Source organism: Myotis brandtii, unplaced genomic scaffold (assembly GCF_000412655.1).
Source record: "Myotis brandtii unplaced genomic scaffold, ASM41265v1 scaffold32, whole genome shotgun sequence".
Classification (NCBI taxonomy): Eukaryota; Metazoa; Chordata; class Mammalia; order Chiroptera; family Vespertilionidae; genus Myotis; species Myotis brandtii.
Window position 1 is genome coordinate 8,477,090 of NW_005362269.1, and position 17,876 is coordinate 8,494,965.

General features: G+C 43.2%; 1 protein-coding gene and 1 pseudogene across 1 annotated transcript in view; one reads left to right on the forward strand and one right to left on the reverse strand.

Moving 5' to 3' along the window:
* The window catches only part of PWWP2A (PWWP domain containing 2A), a 34,273-nt gene extending 33,279 nt beyond the window's left edge, over nucleotides 1–994 (reverse strand). Inside the window, exon 1 of the mRNA XM_014543169.1 lies at nucleotides 963–994. Coding sequence (XP_014398655.1) covers nucleotides 963–979 — 17 coding nt within the window. The 5' untranslated portion in view covers nucleotides 980–994. The remainder of the gene's footprint in view (nucleotides 1–962) is intronic.
* A 15,594-nt stretch (nucleotides 995–16,588) lies between these two features.
* LOC102248342 lies at nucleotides 16,589–17,393 on the forward strand (annotated as a pseudogene).
* Nucleotides 17,394–17,876: the final 483 nt, after the last annotated feature.

A 17,876-nucleotide genomic window follows, 5' to 3' on the forward strand; every position in this document is an offset into this window, starting at 1 on the left:
GCTGCAGTCGCTGCCGCCTCTGCAGCCACGGCCGCCATTTTCTCCCTGGCTTCTCCCTCCTCCAACTCCGGTTGCAGCGGCGGTGGCGGCAGCGCTGCTTGGTTCCCTGGGCCTTCCCCTCCCTCCCGCGAACAGTTTCGTCCCGCCCTTCCACTGATGCTCGTTATTGGCACCGCGCCATTGGTCCCGTCCTCCACTCCTGCCTCACTTGTGATATGCCATTGGCCAGAGCCGGACGTCTATTATCTAGTCAGTCCATCCCTCCCATGTAGAGTAGGAACTTCTCATTGGCCGGGTGAGTTGTCAAATGTCCAATGGGAGTGGAGGGGCGGGCTCAAAGTGGGCGGGGAAAGTAAAAAAAACTGAGCCATATACTTATCGCTTCTTACTATTGGCTAGAAGATGAAATAGAATTTTATGGTTGGCCTACGCTCCTGCCCGTTATCAGCCAGGCTTTCAGGGGAGAAGGGAGGGAATCACGTGGCGTGCCAGTTCTTTCAAAGGCAACTTACGGGAGGAGAAACAAGCGAATGAGGGAGGGGGACTGCTTCCCAAGAATCCCTGCGCAGTGGTCTTTAGAATAAATGTTATTTCTAGGCGCGGACCTGCTTGCGGCCGCTTGTGGGCACGACAAGTTTCCTTGGGAAAGACAACTAAAGTTTGAAAATAATTCTACACTTTTGAGTCCCTGGTATGCTAGGTACTGTGCTAGGTTCTGGAGAAAAAATGATGTGCAAAACAGTCTCTATAACCGCATGGTAGTTACTCCAGCCCCACCCCAGGAATGTTTTCCTTGACTTCACTTTCTAGGAAAATGCTAATGAAAAGCACAATAGATTAAGCTAATGAAAGTTCCAGAAAGCAGTCTTTGAGGCTCCAACGCTAATACTGCTTGTTCTTCCAAAATCACTAGAAAATGGGTGTGTCTGGTTCCTTAAGCGTTTTTTCTTTCCTGGAGGTACCTTTTGGACAGATCCATGGTTGCTTTGGCCAATAAGTGACCCTAAAAGTAAGGGTATTTGAATATCTGGTTAGAACAGATGCCACTGATACAAAAAGTCTCTCCTCAGTGTCATAATGCTCCTACTACTCTATTCTTATTTGAAGGCTCTTGGTTTGGATGTCTGAAAGAAGCTACTGAATCCATTTCTCCCACATTGCATTTCAGAGTCAGCATTCTCCCCAGAAGAGATTGTAGGCACTGAGAATACCTACAGAAAGAAGAGGAGAAAAGTTGCCAGCATTAAGGAGAGTAAAATAAAGTCCTAAAGGATTACAGCTAACATTTGAGAACCTACTATGTACCAGGCACTAGTACAGATACTCAGTGTACCATCTCATGTAATCCTTACAATATTCCTATGAGACAGGTACTATTATTATACCTATTTTATAAAGAAATTGAGGTACCTAAGGTCACTCAGCTAGTTAAGTTGCAGAGTCACAATTCCAGCTTTACACGGGAAAGACTGAAAATAGCAAAAAGTAAATATCACCATATGCTCTATTTCAAGCCACAAGACTGTTGGGAAAAGGCCAGTAGGAAATCCCTGTCAGGGCAGGTTCAGCATCTCCAGAGTAACAGAAGGAAATGAATTTACCGAGGTCTACTCTGTGCCTCAGATTTTCTCATAAGCTTTCATTTAAATGCCTGAGCTAAGTCTTTCTCTTTACAGATAAACTGACCTTAGCCAGGTTAAGGATCTTCTTAAGGGTCACACAGATGGCTAGTAGCAAATCCTATCTAACCCAGGTCTTTCTAAGTGCATGATTGTTTCACTCAGTAACTGAAGAAATAATTTATCTACTGCAGGCCTGACTGCAGTAAATAGACGTGGATCCCACCTTATAGGGTCTTCACTATGATCACTTTATAGATCACCATTATCAATTAATTAAACACAGGGAGAAAAATACAGCTCAGGTCCTAGATCCTAATTATCTCTTGTAGTGATTCATTACAAGACACTGCAGTGAATTATTTAAATTAAGGATTTATGGCAGATTGTGGCATACCAAGTTACCCCCCTAAATCATTTTTCATTCTGCAACTCAAGAACTTCTACTAGCTTCCTATGTTCCCATCAAGTGTACCCTCTTCTGCTTGTCTTTCAAGGCCCTCTCTGTTCCTACTCTATCTTTCAAGGTCTGTTTATATGGTCATGAATTTTTTTCATTCATTTATTCAACAAATAAATATTGAAGGCCTACTACTATGTGTCTGTTACTGGGCTAGGAAGGCAGAAGTCATGCAGGAAAAAAAAGCACAAAAACACAAACATGAAAGACTTAGTACCTGGCCTCCCTGGACTTGTTTCTGGCTAGGAAGTTAGAAAATAAACAATAAACAAGATTGTGACCAATGCCTTCAAAGAAATAAACAGGGTGAGGTGATAGGGAGTAGCTGGGGAGGGGGAAGAGAGCATCTACTTTAGATAAAGTGGTCAGAAAAGGCCTCTCTGAGGACAAGACATTTAAGTAAGTTGCAAAGGATAAGAAGGAGCCAGCTATTAGCATTGCTTGATGAATATTTGGGTCAAAAGGAACAGCAATTGCAAAAGTCTTGAGGCAAAAGAGGTCTTATTCCAGAAATGGAAAGGAGACCAGTATAATTGAATAAGTGGGTAAGATTGAAAAGGAAGACAGGAGCCAATCATATTTTATGCTCTACAGATACAAAACAAGAGATACTATCCTCAAGGAATTCTAAATCCAGTGAAAACCCAGCTTTCATAAGTTTTGTTGTATTCTGGTCACTTCTGTATTCAGCTTCCTCCTGGCATAAAATCAGCATAGAGAAGGCCCTTGGTATTTGTGGAATGGATAGCTCCATGGTATTTGTGGCTGGCTGGCTAGAGGACTGGATGGGTGATAGGATGGTGTCTTAGTCTCTTCAGAGTGCTAGAACAAAATACCAGAGATTTGATGGCTTATTAACAACAGAAATTTATTTCTTACAGTTCTGCAGGCTGGAAGTGCAAGATCAGGTCACCAGCATGGTGAAATGAAGGCCTTTTTTCAGGCTGCAGACTTCTCTTTGTATACTCACATGGCAAAAAGGGGCAAGGGAGCTTTCTTGGAGGCTCCACAGGAGGATGGGTGTGGAAGTAGGGGTGGGGGTCTTGGAAACGTTTCCACCCTGCTTTGACCTTAGGAAGTCCTTCATCTCCCACACAGTGGACTTCCCAGGAAAACTTCATTTGAAATAAAATGCCCCATTGCTCACAACAAGGTCACACCCTATGAAATCCTTTCACTAGAGAGGAAGTGGTGAAGGTGCAGACATTAAAAGTCTGAATCCTTCTCACTCATTACTGATGTTTCTCTCTCTCTCTCCCCCTTCTTCTCTGAAATCAATAAAAAATATATTTAAAAAAGAAAGAAAAAGAGTCTGAATCCTGCCCGGCTGGTGTGGCTCAGTGTTTGAGTGTCAACCTATGAACCAGGAGGCTATGGTTCAATTCCCAGTCAGGGCACATGCCCAGGTTGTAGGCTTGATCCCCAGAAGGAGCATGCAGAAGGCAGTCGATTGATAATACTCTCTCAACCTTTATGTTTCTATCTTTATCCCTTCCTCTCTGAAATCAATAAAAAATATATATATTTTTAAAAAGGAATTAATCTCAATCAAGAGGGTCCCGTCTTCATTACCTAATCACCTCCCATATGCCCCACCTCCTAAGACTATCACCTTAGGGGTTAGGATTTCAACAAATAAATTTTGGAGGGACACAAATATTCAGACCATAGCAGATGGATAGTTGGTTGATTGGAAGATGATTGAAGGAATGGATGGGTGGCTGGATGGAGGGATAGATGAATGGCAGGGGTAAGGAATCCAGCTGACTACTCAAGCACATCTTCACTGTCGCAGCAGACTTTGATCTCAAGCTCTGTGGAAGGTACCAAAGTTTAGTGATTAAAAACTCAGAGTGGAAATGAATGAATGAACCTGTACGGCCTCCAACTAGCTGTATGATATGGGCAGAATGCAGTCTTAGGCAAGTTGTTTATTTATTTTTATTTTTTAAAAATATGTTTTATTGATTTTTTACAGAAAGGAAGGGAGAAGGATAGAGAGTTAGAAACATCCATGAGAGAGAAACATCGATCAGCTGCCTCCTGCACACTCCCTACTGGGTATGTGCCCACAACCAAGGTATATGCCCTTGACCGGAATCAAACCTGGGACCCTTGAGTCCTCAGGCCAACGCTCTATCCACTGAGCCAAACCGGTTAGGGCATAGGCAAATTGTTTAAACTGTTTCCTCATTTATAAAATATCTTAATAATAACTAGCTTCCTATCAGGTTGGTGTGTTTGTATATAAATTATGTAACATATAAAATGCTTAACATAGACTCTAAGCGTAGCTTCATAATTGTTAGCAACTAGATTTAGAAATTCCGTTTTATCACTGCATCTGGGGTTGATCATCCTCTAGGGCTCTGACTCCCAATAACCAAACTTGTGAAAAGCTAAGTAAAAACCCAAATACTGGGGTGTTGGTTCATAGAGAAGGATAAGTATCTCTAGTTGTGACTTAGTGGGTTTTTTCTTTTGTTTTATTTTTCTGGGCCTCATCTCTCAGGAAATCAAATTACAGACAGAGGGTAGCATAGGGAACAGAGACTCAAGACTCAGAGCACATGGCTGTGAGTGCTGGCTGAGTGAATTACTTGTCCCATCCTACACCTATTTCTATCCAGGTAACCATTATTTCTCTTCTAAAATCAGTCACTTATTCCCAGACCAAGACTGTGATGGATAACTACTGGCAAACATGTCAATCACTGGCTCTCTCTCCATGTGTCTCAGTGGTTCTCAATGTATCAAGGAATCTCACTGAGAATCTGCTAAAAAGCTATTTTTTACATACTGTGTGATCTCATTTATATAAAGTACAAAAACAAGCAAAACAAATGTATGCTGGTAGAGGCTAGCATTTATTTTATCACTGTGTCTGTGAGCAGAAATCCAGGCATGGCTTAGCTGGGTCCTCTACTTAGGGTCTCTCTCTTTCTCTCTCTCAAGGCTAGAATCAAGATGCCAGCAGGGGCTGCAGTCTCATCTGAAAGCTTAAAAAGAGAAGGGTCCACTTCAAAGCTCATTCACATGATTCTTGGTAGGATTCAGTTCGTCAGTGGCTGTTGGCTAGGGGCTGCCCTCAACTCCTGGACACATGTGCCTCTCCATAGAATAGTTCACTAGTTACAATTTGCTTCAGCAGAATGAGCATAGGATAAGAGCCAGGAAGAAATGGTGCAAGAAAGCGAGAAGCCACAGCCTTTTATAGCCTAATCTCAGAAGAGACATCCCCTCACTTACACTGTATTCTGTTCAGAAGCAAGTCACAAAGTCCAGCCTAAGCACAAGGGGAGAACATTATACAAGGGCATGAATGAATACCAAAAGGTGGGGATCATTGAAAGCTGATCATCACACAATTTAAAGATTTTAAAAATATGTATTTCAGAAAATTTTCCCTAATGCCCCCACCACATACTTATCCACAGGCTGTTAAATGCCTTATAGCTCATCCTATCTGGCCCCTAGTAACAGATCTTCACATAAGCGCACCAAGTGGGAAAGGGCATCATATTTCAAAGGCAAATCCCTCTATTGAGCACAATCCCTATAAGGAAAGCCACCACTGATCGAACCATTTAGTGAGCACCTACTGTGCGCCAGGCAGAGACAGCAGCCAGATGAGCCTAGGGGAATCAAGCCTATCAAAGGTGGGCACTCCCCTGAAACATATTCCTCCACAGTCTAGGTGTTCTTTCACATGCTTCCCCCCTCTTTGTATATTCTCAACAGATGCCATGTCAACATGGTTCCTTAAAAATGGACCCTGTGAGCACAACTTTGGAGGGAGTGGTTTTAGGTTGACCATCTTGGGTTGCCTGGGACTTAAGAGTTTCCTGAGATGCTGCCGGAAGCCGGTCCATCCTTGCTGCTTGACAGAAGAGTTTCCTGAGATGCAGGATGTTTGGTGTTAAAAATGGGGCAATCCTGGGCAAGTCATGGTAGTTGGCCAGGCTTCATGCTGTGTCTTGCAGAAATGAACAATGATCCTAGCAACCACCCAGCAAGGAAAGAGAGCCTCAGATTGGTCAGAGAAAGCTTCCAAAGCTGTAGACTGGGATTAGGATGGGAACTGGACCTGCCAGTCTCCAAAGAATGCACTCTTGACAACTTTGATCTTTGTGCTGTTTCTTATATTTCCTTAGCCATCCCCTGGGACAGGATCCTTGGGTAAATGCATATCAGTGTGCATTTTTGTCCTGCCTTCTAATCCCAAGCCCACAGGTTAAACCTCACCTTAGAGTCTAACCACCCCTGTTAGAGCCCACCCTCTCAAAAAAGTTCTAAGAATGCTTATTGACATTCCTCTCAGTTGAGTTCTCCCATCATTTCAAATGTGGTAGCTATTAAATTATCAGACCTAAAGTAAAGACTTTATTTTATAGCTTCCTTAGCATTGTGCTGGGCCAAGAAATAACACCCAATATTGATCAAGTGCTTACTTTGTATCAGGTATTAATTAAATCAATTAAACCTTATTATATCCCTATGAGGTACATCATATAATTATCACCAATTCAGACTAGGGAACTGATGCACAGAGATGTTAATTAAGTTGCCCAAGGTCACACAGCAAGTAAGTATAGGTACCAGAGTGTAAGACCTGTTTGCTCAGTGATTACAAAGAGCTCCTGTGTTTTCACTGGGAAGGCTATCATTTGCTCTGACAGCCTTAAGCGAAGCCTTCTGAAAAATGGGTGGGAACCTCAGCCAGAGAGGTACATGTGATCTGAGAACCATCCTTGAAAAACCACAAACCCAAGATCATTTTGACAGAATTGTTTGTGTCATCATAGTTTCTCTCTGTCTTGGTTTTCTCATCTGTAATATGGGAATAATAATAATAATCAGCTCTACCTCAATTAGTTGCTGTGAAGGTTACCTTAAATTGGATCATGACTGTAAGGCAGTAACTATTCTTATTATCCCTCCCGAAGGTCTGGAAGCCTGGGTGGGAGCGTGGAAATGATTTGATTCATCCTCGTATGTAAATTCTGAGCTAGAAGCTGAGGACTAAGGACTGTTCTTCGCATTTACTTCATGGCTGTTCATTTCCAAGTAACTCTTTCAGTGTTTACCCCCCGTTATTCCTCTGACTGCATAGTTGCTACATATGCAAATACAAAAATGACCTGAATATGCAGTTCTAAGTTGCTTTGGTTCTTTAATTTTTTTTTAAACCAAATTTCTACTGTCTGTTTTATTTGTATTTGTTTAAAAAAACAGCAGAGATTTTTTTTTTTTAAAGGAATGTGTGTATACCTATACAGTACTTAGAAAAAAGCCCCTTGTTTGGTCCTGTTCATTATCGCACCTCTCACAGGTAGCACAGTGCCTGGCATACAGTAGGCCTTCAAAAATGTTTGTAGAATTCATAAACAAATGACTCAATTAGTGAATAGTTATTTCCAAGGGTTTGGATCACTGTGGATTTTCTTTTCTTTTTTGCCCATCTACATGTCCCAGTTTTCCTAATTTTCTCATTTTTCTACAATGAACATGTATTTCTCAAAGGAAAATGTTTAAATTCTTACTTCATCAAAGAAATATATAAACAAATGAATAAAATGGGGCATGGGGCCAGCGTGGCATGGTTCAGTTCTTGAGCACTGATGGATGAACCAGGAGGTCACGGTTCCATTCCAGGTCAGGGCACATGCCCAGGGTTGGGAGCTCAATTCCCAGTGTGGGGTGTGCAAGAGACAGCTGATCAATGATTCTCTCTCATCATTGCTGTTTCTATCTCTCTCTCCCCCTCTGAAATCAATAAAAATCTATTTTTAAAAAATGGGGCCTGGGTAATCTTGTAAGAAGAGGATTTCCAAACAATGGCAGGTGTGAGGAGCCCCAGGACTGACAGGGTTGCTGGGCATCTGATGTGGAGGAGGGACAAGAGAGCCCCCTTCCTAGAACCCAGAGACTGTAGCAGCTGCTGTTTGTGTGCTCCTTGGAGTCGCATGTTTTTGCTCTGGTGTGGTTACTGGGTAAAGGCAAGCAGCGAGTCCCAGAGAGCTTTTCAAGGATTCTAAATGATTCACAAGGATCTCTCCTGCTGCCGCGGAGGCCAGGGTCTTGGCTGTCTCCATGGCGTGACATTGGAGATAGGGGTGCTCCCGCCCCTGCCCCAACACCACCGTCCCTGAACCTCTAGAAGTGACCCCCTTCTCTGAGAGTTGGCTCCTCTATCCAAATCCAAAATCCTTCCACTCAGCCTACTCCACCCAGGTCTGTGGATGCTGACAAAGAAGGGAACAGACAAGCCAATTTAGTTGTCGTCCTCTCTTTGTTCCCTTGACCTTGAGGCACTTCACTCAGCAGAGCACGCTGTTCGGGAGCCCGGCAGAGTTCTGGAATGAAAGACGGGAGACCTTGGAGGGCTCTTGCAGCTCGCACTCGTCCTCTCTGCTTTGGTCACCATAGTGACTTCTCTCACATGGTGGTTTTTGCTCGATATTCATTCATAATAAGGCCACCTCTGCGTTTTCCACCCACTGGGGAACAGAGCGCCGCGTGCTTTGGCAGTCACGTGGCTGACACACTGGGCCTTTAAAACTGTGTGTGTGTTTGTGTGTGTGGCTGGGGAGGGTGGGGCAGCCCTCAGCTGCAGAGGGAAAGGTCAGAGCTAGGAAGGAATTCAGATTTCTCTGGTCCTGTCCCCTCCGTTTACATAGGAGAGGGATTTGCCTGAGGTTGCTCAGCCCCTCTGAGGGAGAGCCCCAACTGGCACAGGAGTGCCCTGACTCTGGGCCCAGTATTCACTGCACCCCTTTATACAGGAGAATGCAGGGTCCACTGGTCTCATCCCAGATTTTCTAATTTACTGGCCTTTGGTGCCAGCACTGGAGTCACATTTCCTGGGACTGTCACTAAAGGATCCTGAGATTTATGGTAATTAGACCATGAGCCCCTGGTGAAAGGCCAGAATAGGGCTCCTGTAGTGAGACAAAACACTTCCATTTCCAATACAGATTTGTAAGTAAATTAGCTCATTTAATTCTCAAAATTACTCTGCAAAGTGACTATTATTCCCTTTTAAACGGAGAAACCTGCAGCTGCAGAGAGTGGTTGAATGCATCAACTGGGAGTCAGGAGAATTTGAGACATAACTGCAATTCTCTGATGATAAAGAATGGCATAATCACTCATTAGTATTGGCATTGACTTCAGATTCAATGAGATCTCATCCTGCTTGTTTCCCTGCTGTGTGACTTTGGACAAGTTACTTAACTTCTCTGAATCTCCATTTGTAAAAATAGCATTATAATAAAAAAAATAGCATAATAATAGAACCTATTTCATAGGGTCATCGTGAGGATTAAGTGAAGTAATGCATGTAAACACTGACCAGTATTCTCCTGCTAGAACTGCCGGTAATCAGACAAAAGGAGAAAATTTACATCCCACTTCCATTCCAGGCTCATCCAGAGCCCAAGGCCTTCCTCTGGGTCAGCCTAGGAACTGAGAACTTGGGAAAAAATTTTTAAAAAAGACCATCTAAAGCAGTGGTTCTCAACCTTCCTAATGCTGCGACCCTTTAATACAGTTCCTCATGTTGTGGTGACCCCCAACCATAAAATTATTTTCGTTGCTACTTCATAACTGTAATTTTGCTACTGTTATGAATCGTAATGTAAATATCTGATATGCAGGATGTATTTTCATTGTTACAAATTGAACATAATTAAAGCATAGTGATTAATCACAAAAACAATATGTAATTATATATGTGTTTTCTGATGGTCTTAGGCAACCCCTGTGAAAGGATCATTCGACCCCCAAAGGGGTCGAGACCCACAGGTTGAGAACCGCTGATCTAAAGAGGAAAGTGAATTTGAAAGATGCTTTCATAGCTTGATTTTGCATTTTTAAAAGATTCAGATAAGAGAAAAGAGGGGAAGTGTTGTAATTGCTGTCTCTCTATAGCTTTGCTGCTGCACCCTCCAAAGCTATGCTGCCCAACACAGTGGCCGCCAGCCTCATGTGGTTATTGAACACATGAAATGTACCTGGTCCACATTGAGACATGTTGTAAATATAAAATATATACCAGATTTTAAAGACTTAGTGGGATAAAAATATTATAAAACAGCTCACTGATCACTTTTATACTGATGACATGTTGGAGTCCTTTAAATAAAATGCATTATTATAATTAATTGTACCCATTTGCAGGAGAGATTCAGAGCTAGGAAGGAAATTGAGGTATATAAGACATTCTGAGCTAGGGATGAGCTAGGAATGCACCTTGGGGGCTTTAAAAGGTCATTGCAGAATGATAAGAGTGAAGTATGGTAGCAACCATCTCAGGTAGAAACTGTAGTTTAACTCTAACCCTGCTGTTTGGCTTAACAATAGAAAAGTTATTTTGATTTTTCTGAATTGTATACATCATCCCATTCCATTGAATGACTATCCCATTGATTGTTATCTTGTTTTAGAAAGCACATTCTTCTGTACCTGGGAAACAGGACAGCACAATTATCCTAAATTGTTTTTAGTGGCCACAGATAATGCATTCCAGTTGACTCAGTGGTCCCAAGACCAGGACAGCGCAATTACTCTAAATTACCTCGAAGGCTCTAGATAATGAGTTCCTGGCAACTCAGTGATCTCAAGACAGAGGGCTCTAGATAAGGTGTTTCTGTCAATTCAGTGACCCCGAGACCCAAAACTGTAATTAACATGCTTAATTCTGCTTCTGTAAACTGCTTTTTTGCAAACCAGGTTCCTCATTCCAAACCTTGAGATGTAATCAATACCTTTGTGATCTTTGCCTATATAAGTCTGGTTTTGCCACCATCTTATGACTATGAGATTTGGGGAATGGCCCCTCATAGTCCCGGATTGCAATAAATGTGACTCTTTAATTCGACTTCTTGAGGCATCCTTCTGTGATTCGCGGGGTACATTACAATAAGAGCAGATGTTTAGTAAATAAAACTTCGCCCTTCCATATCATAGGTCAAAAAAGGTTATCTCTGATAATCTCTTATTATAGGCAAGGCTCTTGACTCAAGTTCTTCTCTAGGTAGTTAAGTTTCTCTTGAATCTGAAGCTAAATCTGCCTTTAGCTCAAAGTCATCTTACTACCATTGAGGCACACCTTGGGGTGGCTCATTTTGGATGCCCCTCACACTGGTCAACTCTAAAGCCTGTTCTCCTTCATATCTACCTCCCCATAACTGTCCCAGGAAGTGACTGCATTTGGCTATAAATTAGATGAGTTTTGAGTTTTTGTGTGTGTTTTAGAATTTCAGGCTCTTCCTGGAAGGGTGCAGAAGAAGCCATGAGGGAGGAGGAGGCAGGAAGCCCAACTAGAGCCTGGCCTTCACTGGACATGGGGCGCTAGGGCCTTCTCCATGGGCTCGGTTTAGTAGCCAGAGCTTCTTGACATTTCCCATCAGAAGGGAAAATGAGGAGGGCTGGTTAGAGAGAAATCCCTCTTCCATATTCATGCAGGATGAAGTCAAATGTGTTTGATTTCTTTTTAAGTACTCCTATCACTTCAACGGTGATTACCTTTTCCCAAATTCAAGTACAGACTCGGGTGGGAGCCGTCCAAGGCTGCCAGTGGCTTTTCTACCTGACGGGATTTAAAACCAAGCCCCCTATGCCTGAGTTACAATTGATTTCTGACTTGTCCACCTCCCAGCTTTGAGCTTTCAGAGCTCAGCCCTTAGGGAGAACTTCCTGGCTTCTAAAGCTGAGGGGAAATCTGCTCAGCATTCACCTTCTCCAATTCCAAACTCCAGTCCCGAAGTTGCAGATTTGCAGGCATTAGGGGAGCTGGCATTTTAAAGCCACAAGTATAAGGGGGGAAGGGGGGCCATAGTAATCATGTCTTTTAGTCATATTGGGCTTTGTGACTATAATGACTGTTACTTTGCTAGATGCTTTTGCAAACACAGTATCATTTAGTCCGCAAGCAACCTAGGAGGTCAGTCTTGTTCATCACACATATAAGAAAACTGAGGCTGCCCTAGCTGGTTTGACTCAGAGGATGGAGCGTTGGCCTGCGAACTGAAGGGTCCCAGGTTCAAGTCCAGTCAAGAGCACATACCTTGGTTGCAGGCTTGATCCCTGGCCCTGGTTGGGGGCAGGATGTGATGATTCTCTCTCACATCGATGTTTCTCTCCCTGTGTCTCTCCCCTCCCTCCCACCCTCTAAGACACAAAGAAGAAAAGAAAACTGAGGCTAAGAGAGGTTAAAAAACTTGCCACGTCCACCCAGATAGTAGGTGGTGGAGCCAGGATTCAAAGTGAGAATTCTATGGTTTTCATTCCTCACTAAGCATGAGAAAATGGAGATTACGAGACCTACATAAGGTCACCAACTCAGGACTTCTCAGAGTGTGGCCCTGTATGTACAGGTGACTTAAAATCCATCAAAAGTTGAAGACCTAGGCTCACTTTTTTAACTACTCACTTGCCTCTGATCCAGTAGTAATCATATTTTGTTACTGCCCCACAAGAATCTTTGTTTGGTAGAACCACTCATGGTGTTTGTGAAGGCTTTGGTCCAATGAACAACTTTTTTTTAAAATATATTTTTATTGATTTCAGAGAGGAAGGGAGAGGGAGAGAGAAAGTGAAACATCAATGATGATAGAGAATCATCAGTCAGCTGCCTTCTGCACGCCCCTACTGGGGATCAAGCCTGAAACCCGGGCATGTACCCTGAATGGGATTGAACTGTGACTTCCTGGTTCATAGGTTGACACTCAACCACTGAGCCACGCCAGCTGGGCCAGTGACCAACTTTTAAGATGTGACTTTGCCTTTGAATTCATGGAAACTGGCACACAGCTCATGTGATTTCTAAACCCAGATGATCTAGTTAGTATCTTCTGATCCCAGGGTCTGAGCCTTTCACTCAGCCTGGAGCCCTGCGCCCTCCTCCTTGTCTCTTTAGCGTCTACTCATTCATCTTGCAATCACAGTTTCTAACCTAGGCATAGGAACTGTATATCACTCACATAGCTTTTTCTATTTATTTGTGTGATTATTTAGTTGTTTCCCCTTGCACTAGACCAGTGGTTGGCAAACTGCGGCCCCTTGAGCGTGGCTCTTCCATAAAATAACACGTGCGGGTGCGCATGTACAGTGCAATTGAAACTTCGTAGCCACACTCAAGGGGCCAAAGAGCCGCATGTGGCTCGTGAGCCGCAGTTTGCCGACCACTGCACTAGACCAAAAAGAACAAAGACCAGGCCTTCTTTTGCTCATCTCCAAACCCAAGCCCCAGGTCTAGCATGTAATAGGCACTTAATACCTAATCTTTTTTTTTTAATTGATCTCAGAGAGGGAGAGATAGAATCCTAGCTACCTTGGAGAAAGAGAAAGGACCTTGATGAGAGATGAGCTAGAAATAGCAGGGAGCAGGCACACATGAGCGGAGGCTCCAGCTGCCTTTGTATCCCAGCTGGAGAATGTTCCTTGGAAAAAGCTGGAGCCTTATTAGGATTGTCTTTAGACTGAGATGACAGTGATGAGAGAGAATCATAGGCACTCAATACCTAAGCTTTATAGACCGCCAACTGTGGGTCAGGGATTATGCTGAGCACTTCATATACATTCACTCACTTAGTTCTTACAACCCTCCAATCCCCATTTCACAGATGAGCAAACTGAGGCTTGGAAAGGTCAAGTGGTCACGTAAGCTTAAAAGGCTCAAAATATACCAAACTAGTTGATGGCAAAGCCCAGATTCAAACTCAGGCAGTGAAACTCCAAATTTGAAAGTCTTGATTGATAGTTTAATTAATAGCTTGTGGAGCAGCCACACCCACAATTCATCTGTGGGAGACTAGCGCTAATGCCTGACCAGATAGGGCTGATCTGTGTATCCAGGCAACATGGCCAGAGCACCAACCCTCAGAGAGATGCCAGGTACCCTGGGAAAGAACGGGCTTTGGAGGCAGCCTTCAGATTACATTCTGGCTCCTTCACTTACCCCCTGGTCCCCAGTTCTCCCATCTGCTATGGAGGTTAATAATTCCTACCCGCAAGAATATTATGAAGATTGGATGACCTAATGTACATGAACGACTTGCCATGATGCATCACATCTGGCAGCAGGTGTTCAACACATTTGTTTCCTTTCTTTAGTCAATCTCTCTCTTTCTGTCATCTCAGTCTAAAGCAGTGGTTCTCAGCCTTGGCTGCACATTAGAATCACCTGGGAATCTTTTTAAAATCCTGATTTCTGGGCCTCATCCTCCGGAAATTCTGTTTCTTTGTTACTAATGTTGTGGCCCCACCCCATAACAAAGACACAGAATTTCCGGAGGATGAGGCCCAGAAATCAGGATTTTAAAAAGATTCCCAGGTGATTCTAATGTGCAGCCAAGGTTGAGAACCACTGGACTCTAAAGACAATCCAAACAAGGCTCCAGCTTTTTCCAAGGAACATTCTCCAGCTGGGATACAAAGGCAGCTGTGGCCTCCGCTCACGTGTGCCTGCTCCCTGCTATTTCTAGCTCATCGCTCATCAAGGTCCTTTTCCTTTCTCCAAGGTAGCTAGGATACAGACTTGTTAGGCCTGGCCCTCAATTCCCTGAGGCGGCCAACACAGGGCCTTGGACAGGCGGACACATGGAGAAGCCAAAAAGGACAGAATCAATAGGAAAAAATTTATCCTGAAAATGGGGCAGAGCTTCTGCCTCTAACGTTTCCACCTTTCATGGATCCAAAATTTTAAGAATAATTTTTCTTTGCCAAAATCACTGTAGCTTCCACCACCTCCAAAACTGCTCCCGTTATTACCAAATCCATATAGCCACCCCACTGCCACCAAATCTACCACCACCACAACTGCCACCAAAGCCATCTCAACCAGGTTCATCCAGGTTACAGCATAGAATATTATTTGGCAATAAAAATAAATAAGGTACTGATGCATGCAATAACATGGATTATTCTATCTGAAAGAAGCCAGGCCTACATATTGTATAATTTTGTTTATATGAAATGTCCAAATTAGGCAAATCTATAGAGACAGAAAGTAGACCAGTGATTGCCTAGGGCTGGGGAGAGTGGGGAAGAAATAGTTAGGGACTGTTAATGGATAGACATTTCTTTTTGGGATAATGGAAATACTCTAAAATTGATTTTGGTGATGGTTGCTCAGCTCTGTGAGTATATGAAAAAGCACTGAACCATATACTTTAAATTAATGACTTATTTAAATTATATCTCAATAAAGCTGTTATAATAAAAATTAATAATAAGGCCCACATAGCTTCTCAGGGACTCAGTTCCTCATTCAGTCAGTCATTCATCCAGTATTCATAAAATCCAACCATGTGCCAGGCACCATCTGGTCACTGAGCATACAGTGGTTTACAATCCAGACAAGGGCTGGACCCTCACAAGGCTAACATTCTAATGAAGGGAGGCAGAATATAAACAAATAGATTTTAGAGAGATCATTTCAGATAGTGGTACCTGCCACAAACAAATTAAATGGGTGTTTTAAGATAGAAAGTGACTGGGAGGAAGGGGGAAGTCAGCTACCTTAAATAGGTTGTCAAGCAAAGCTTGTTTGAGGAGGTGCCCTGTAACTGAGTCATTCATTCATTCATTTGTGCAAACATCCTTTGAGCTTCTACAGGCATTGAGATAGGAACTCGTTCCATTGCCAATTCAGCATCAACCAACCCTTTTTTGGGTGGACTAATCTGTTTCCTTGCTCAAGTCAGTGCCCATCTGATTTGTGATAAGTCTTTATGGCATCTTTCCCTTTCTCTGTCTATAGGAGGGTGGAGGTAGCAAAAATTGTTTCCCCTTGAGACAGTGAAGTAAAAATCATTCAACAGTTACCGAGAAAACCAGAATATAAAACAAATATTTTCTCAAAGTCAGTGCCACAGACTAAACATTGGTTTTGTTCAAGCCTCTGGGGATTTCCCTATATCTTACATAAACCTGGTTGACAAATGAGAAATGGAGCCCCAGCGGGTGAAACTGCTAGTTGGTCGGGCCGTGGTCTTGGCTTAACAATTCCAGTGGGCCCTCCGGTCCAGACTTGGGTGGTTCAGAACAGCTCTTTGAGTTTCTTTACAAACTAATGGCTTTCCCTATGAGGACCCTAATCCCAGTCCAGTGATCAGAGAGCACTAGGTGGCTCGGAGACCCCTGACTCCCAAGGGCTCACCAAAAATGTTGTAAAAATTTTTATTGATTGATTTGAAGGAGAGAGAGAGAGAGAGAGAGAGCGAGATTGATTCACTTGATGTTCTACCCATGTATGCATTCATTGGTTGCTTCTTCTATGTGTCCTGACCAGGGACCAAACCCACAACCTTGGCATATCAGGACAATGCTCCAACCAACGGAGCTATCTGGCCAGGGCTTCACCACCAATTTGAATGCCACCCAAAGTGGGTATTTGTGAGCTTACATACAGCAAACAGCCCCTTTGCCAGGATCTGAGGCAGGTCACAAAAGGCAGACTGAGCCTTTCCCTCTTGCGGCCATCGTAGGAGCGCCAGCGGTAAAAATGAAGTTCAATCCCTTTATGACTTCTGACTGAAGCAAGAACTGTAAAAGGTATTTCTTTTTTTTTTTTTTTAGAAACATCAATGATGGGATAGAATCATTGATAGGCTGCCTCCAGCAGGCCCTCAGGCATGTGCCCTTGACCAGAATCAAACCGGAGACCCTTCAGTTTGCAGGCTGACACTCTATACACTGAGCCCGACTGGCTAGGGCTCTTTTTCTTTTTTCATTAATCCTCATCCATTGATTTTTAGAGAGAGTGGAAGGGAGGGGGAGAGACAGAGAGAGAAATCTTGATGTGATTGGTTGTCTTCCACACACTGAGGTTACGTGTCCTTGATGAGAATTGAACCCAGGATCCTTCAGTCCACAGGCTGATGCTCTATTCACTGAGCCAAACCAGCTAGGGCTGTAAAAGGTATTTCAATGCACCTTCCCACATTTGAAGAAAGATTATGTCTTCTCCTCTTTCCAAAGAGCTGAGACAGAAGTACAATGTTCAATCCATGCCCATCCGAAAGGATGATGAAGTTCAGGTTGTTCGAGGACATTACAAAGGGCAGCAAATTGCCAAAGTAGTCCAGGTTTATAGGAAGAAATATGTCATCTACATTGAACGAGTGCTACAGGAGAAAGCTACTGGTACAACTGTTCATGTGGCCATTCACCCCAGCAAGGTGGTTATCACTAGACTAAAGCTGGACAAAGACCACAAAAAGATCCTTGAACGTAAAGCCAAATCTTGCCAAGTAGGAAAGGAAAAGGGAAAATACAAGGAAGAAACAACTGAGAAGATGCAGGAATAAAGTAATATCATATACAACTTTTATTAAAAACTTAAAATAAAATTAAAAAAAGGCAGACTGATCTCAGGAGACAAAGGGAAAAATCCAAATTTGTATCTTACTTGAGTCTCATCACTTTTTTGGGGCTGTAGTTTTTCCATTTGTGACGCGAGGAGGTCAGACCAGTTCTGGGAAGACTAAGACCAGACCTACATTCTGCCACATGTACTCTGGTCATGGCAGAAGTCACTAATTGATCAGGTACTCTTGGGAATCAGCCTCAGAATTTTCTCAATACAGTCTTCTAGTCATGTATCACCAATGGATCAGCATTAGCACATAGCTTAGCAGCTACTAGCCATGTTCCTGAACTGGGTTGCTTCTAAAGGGCCCATCAAGCCCAGATAGTCAGAAGCATTAGAGCTTCTAGGTTTGCAATCACAACAGGAGGCCAGTATGGGAGTGGTAGGAAAGGAAGGTAGACATTAGGATCAGAAAGTCCTT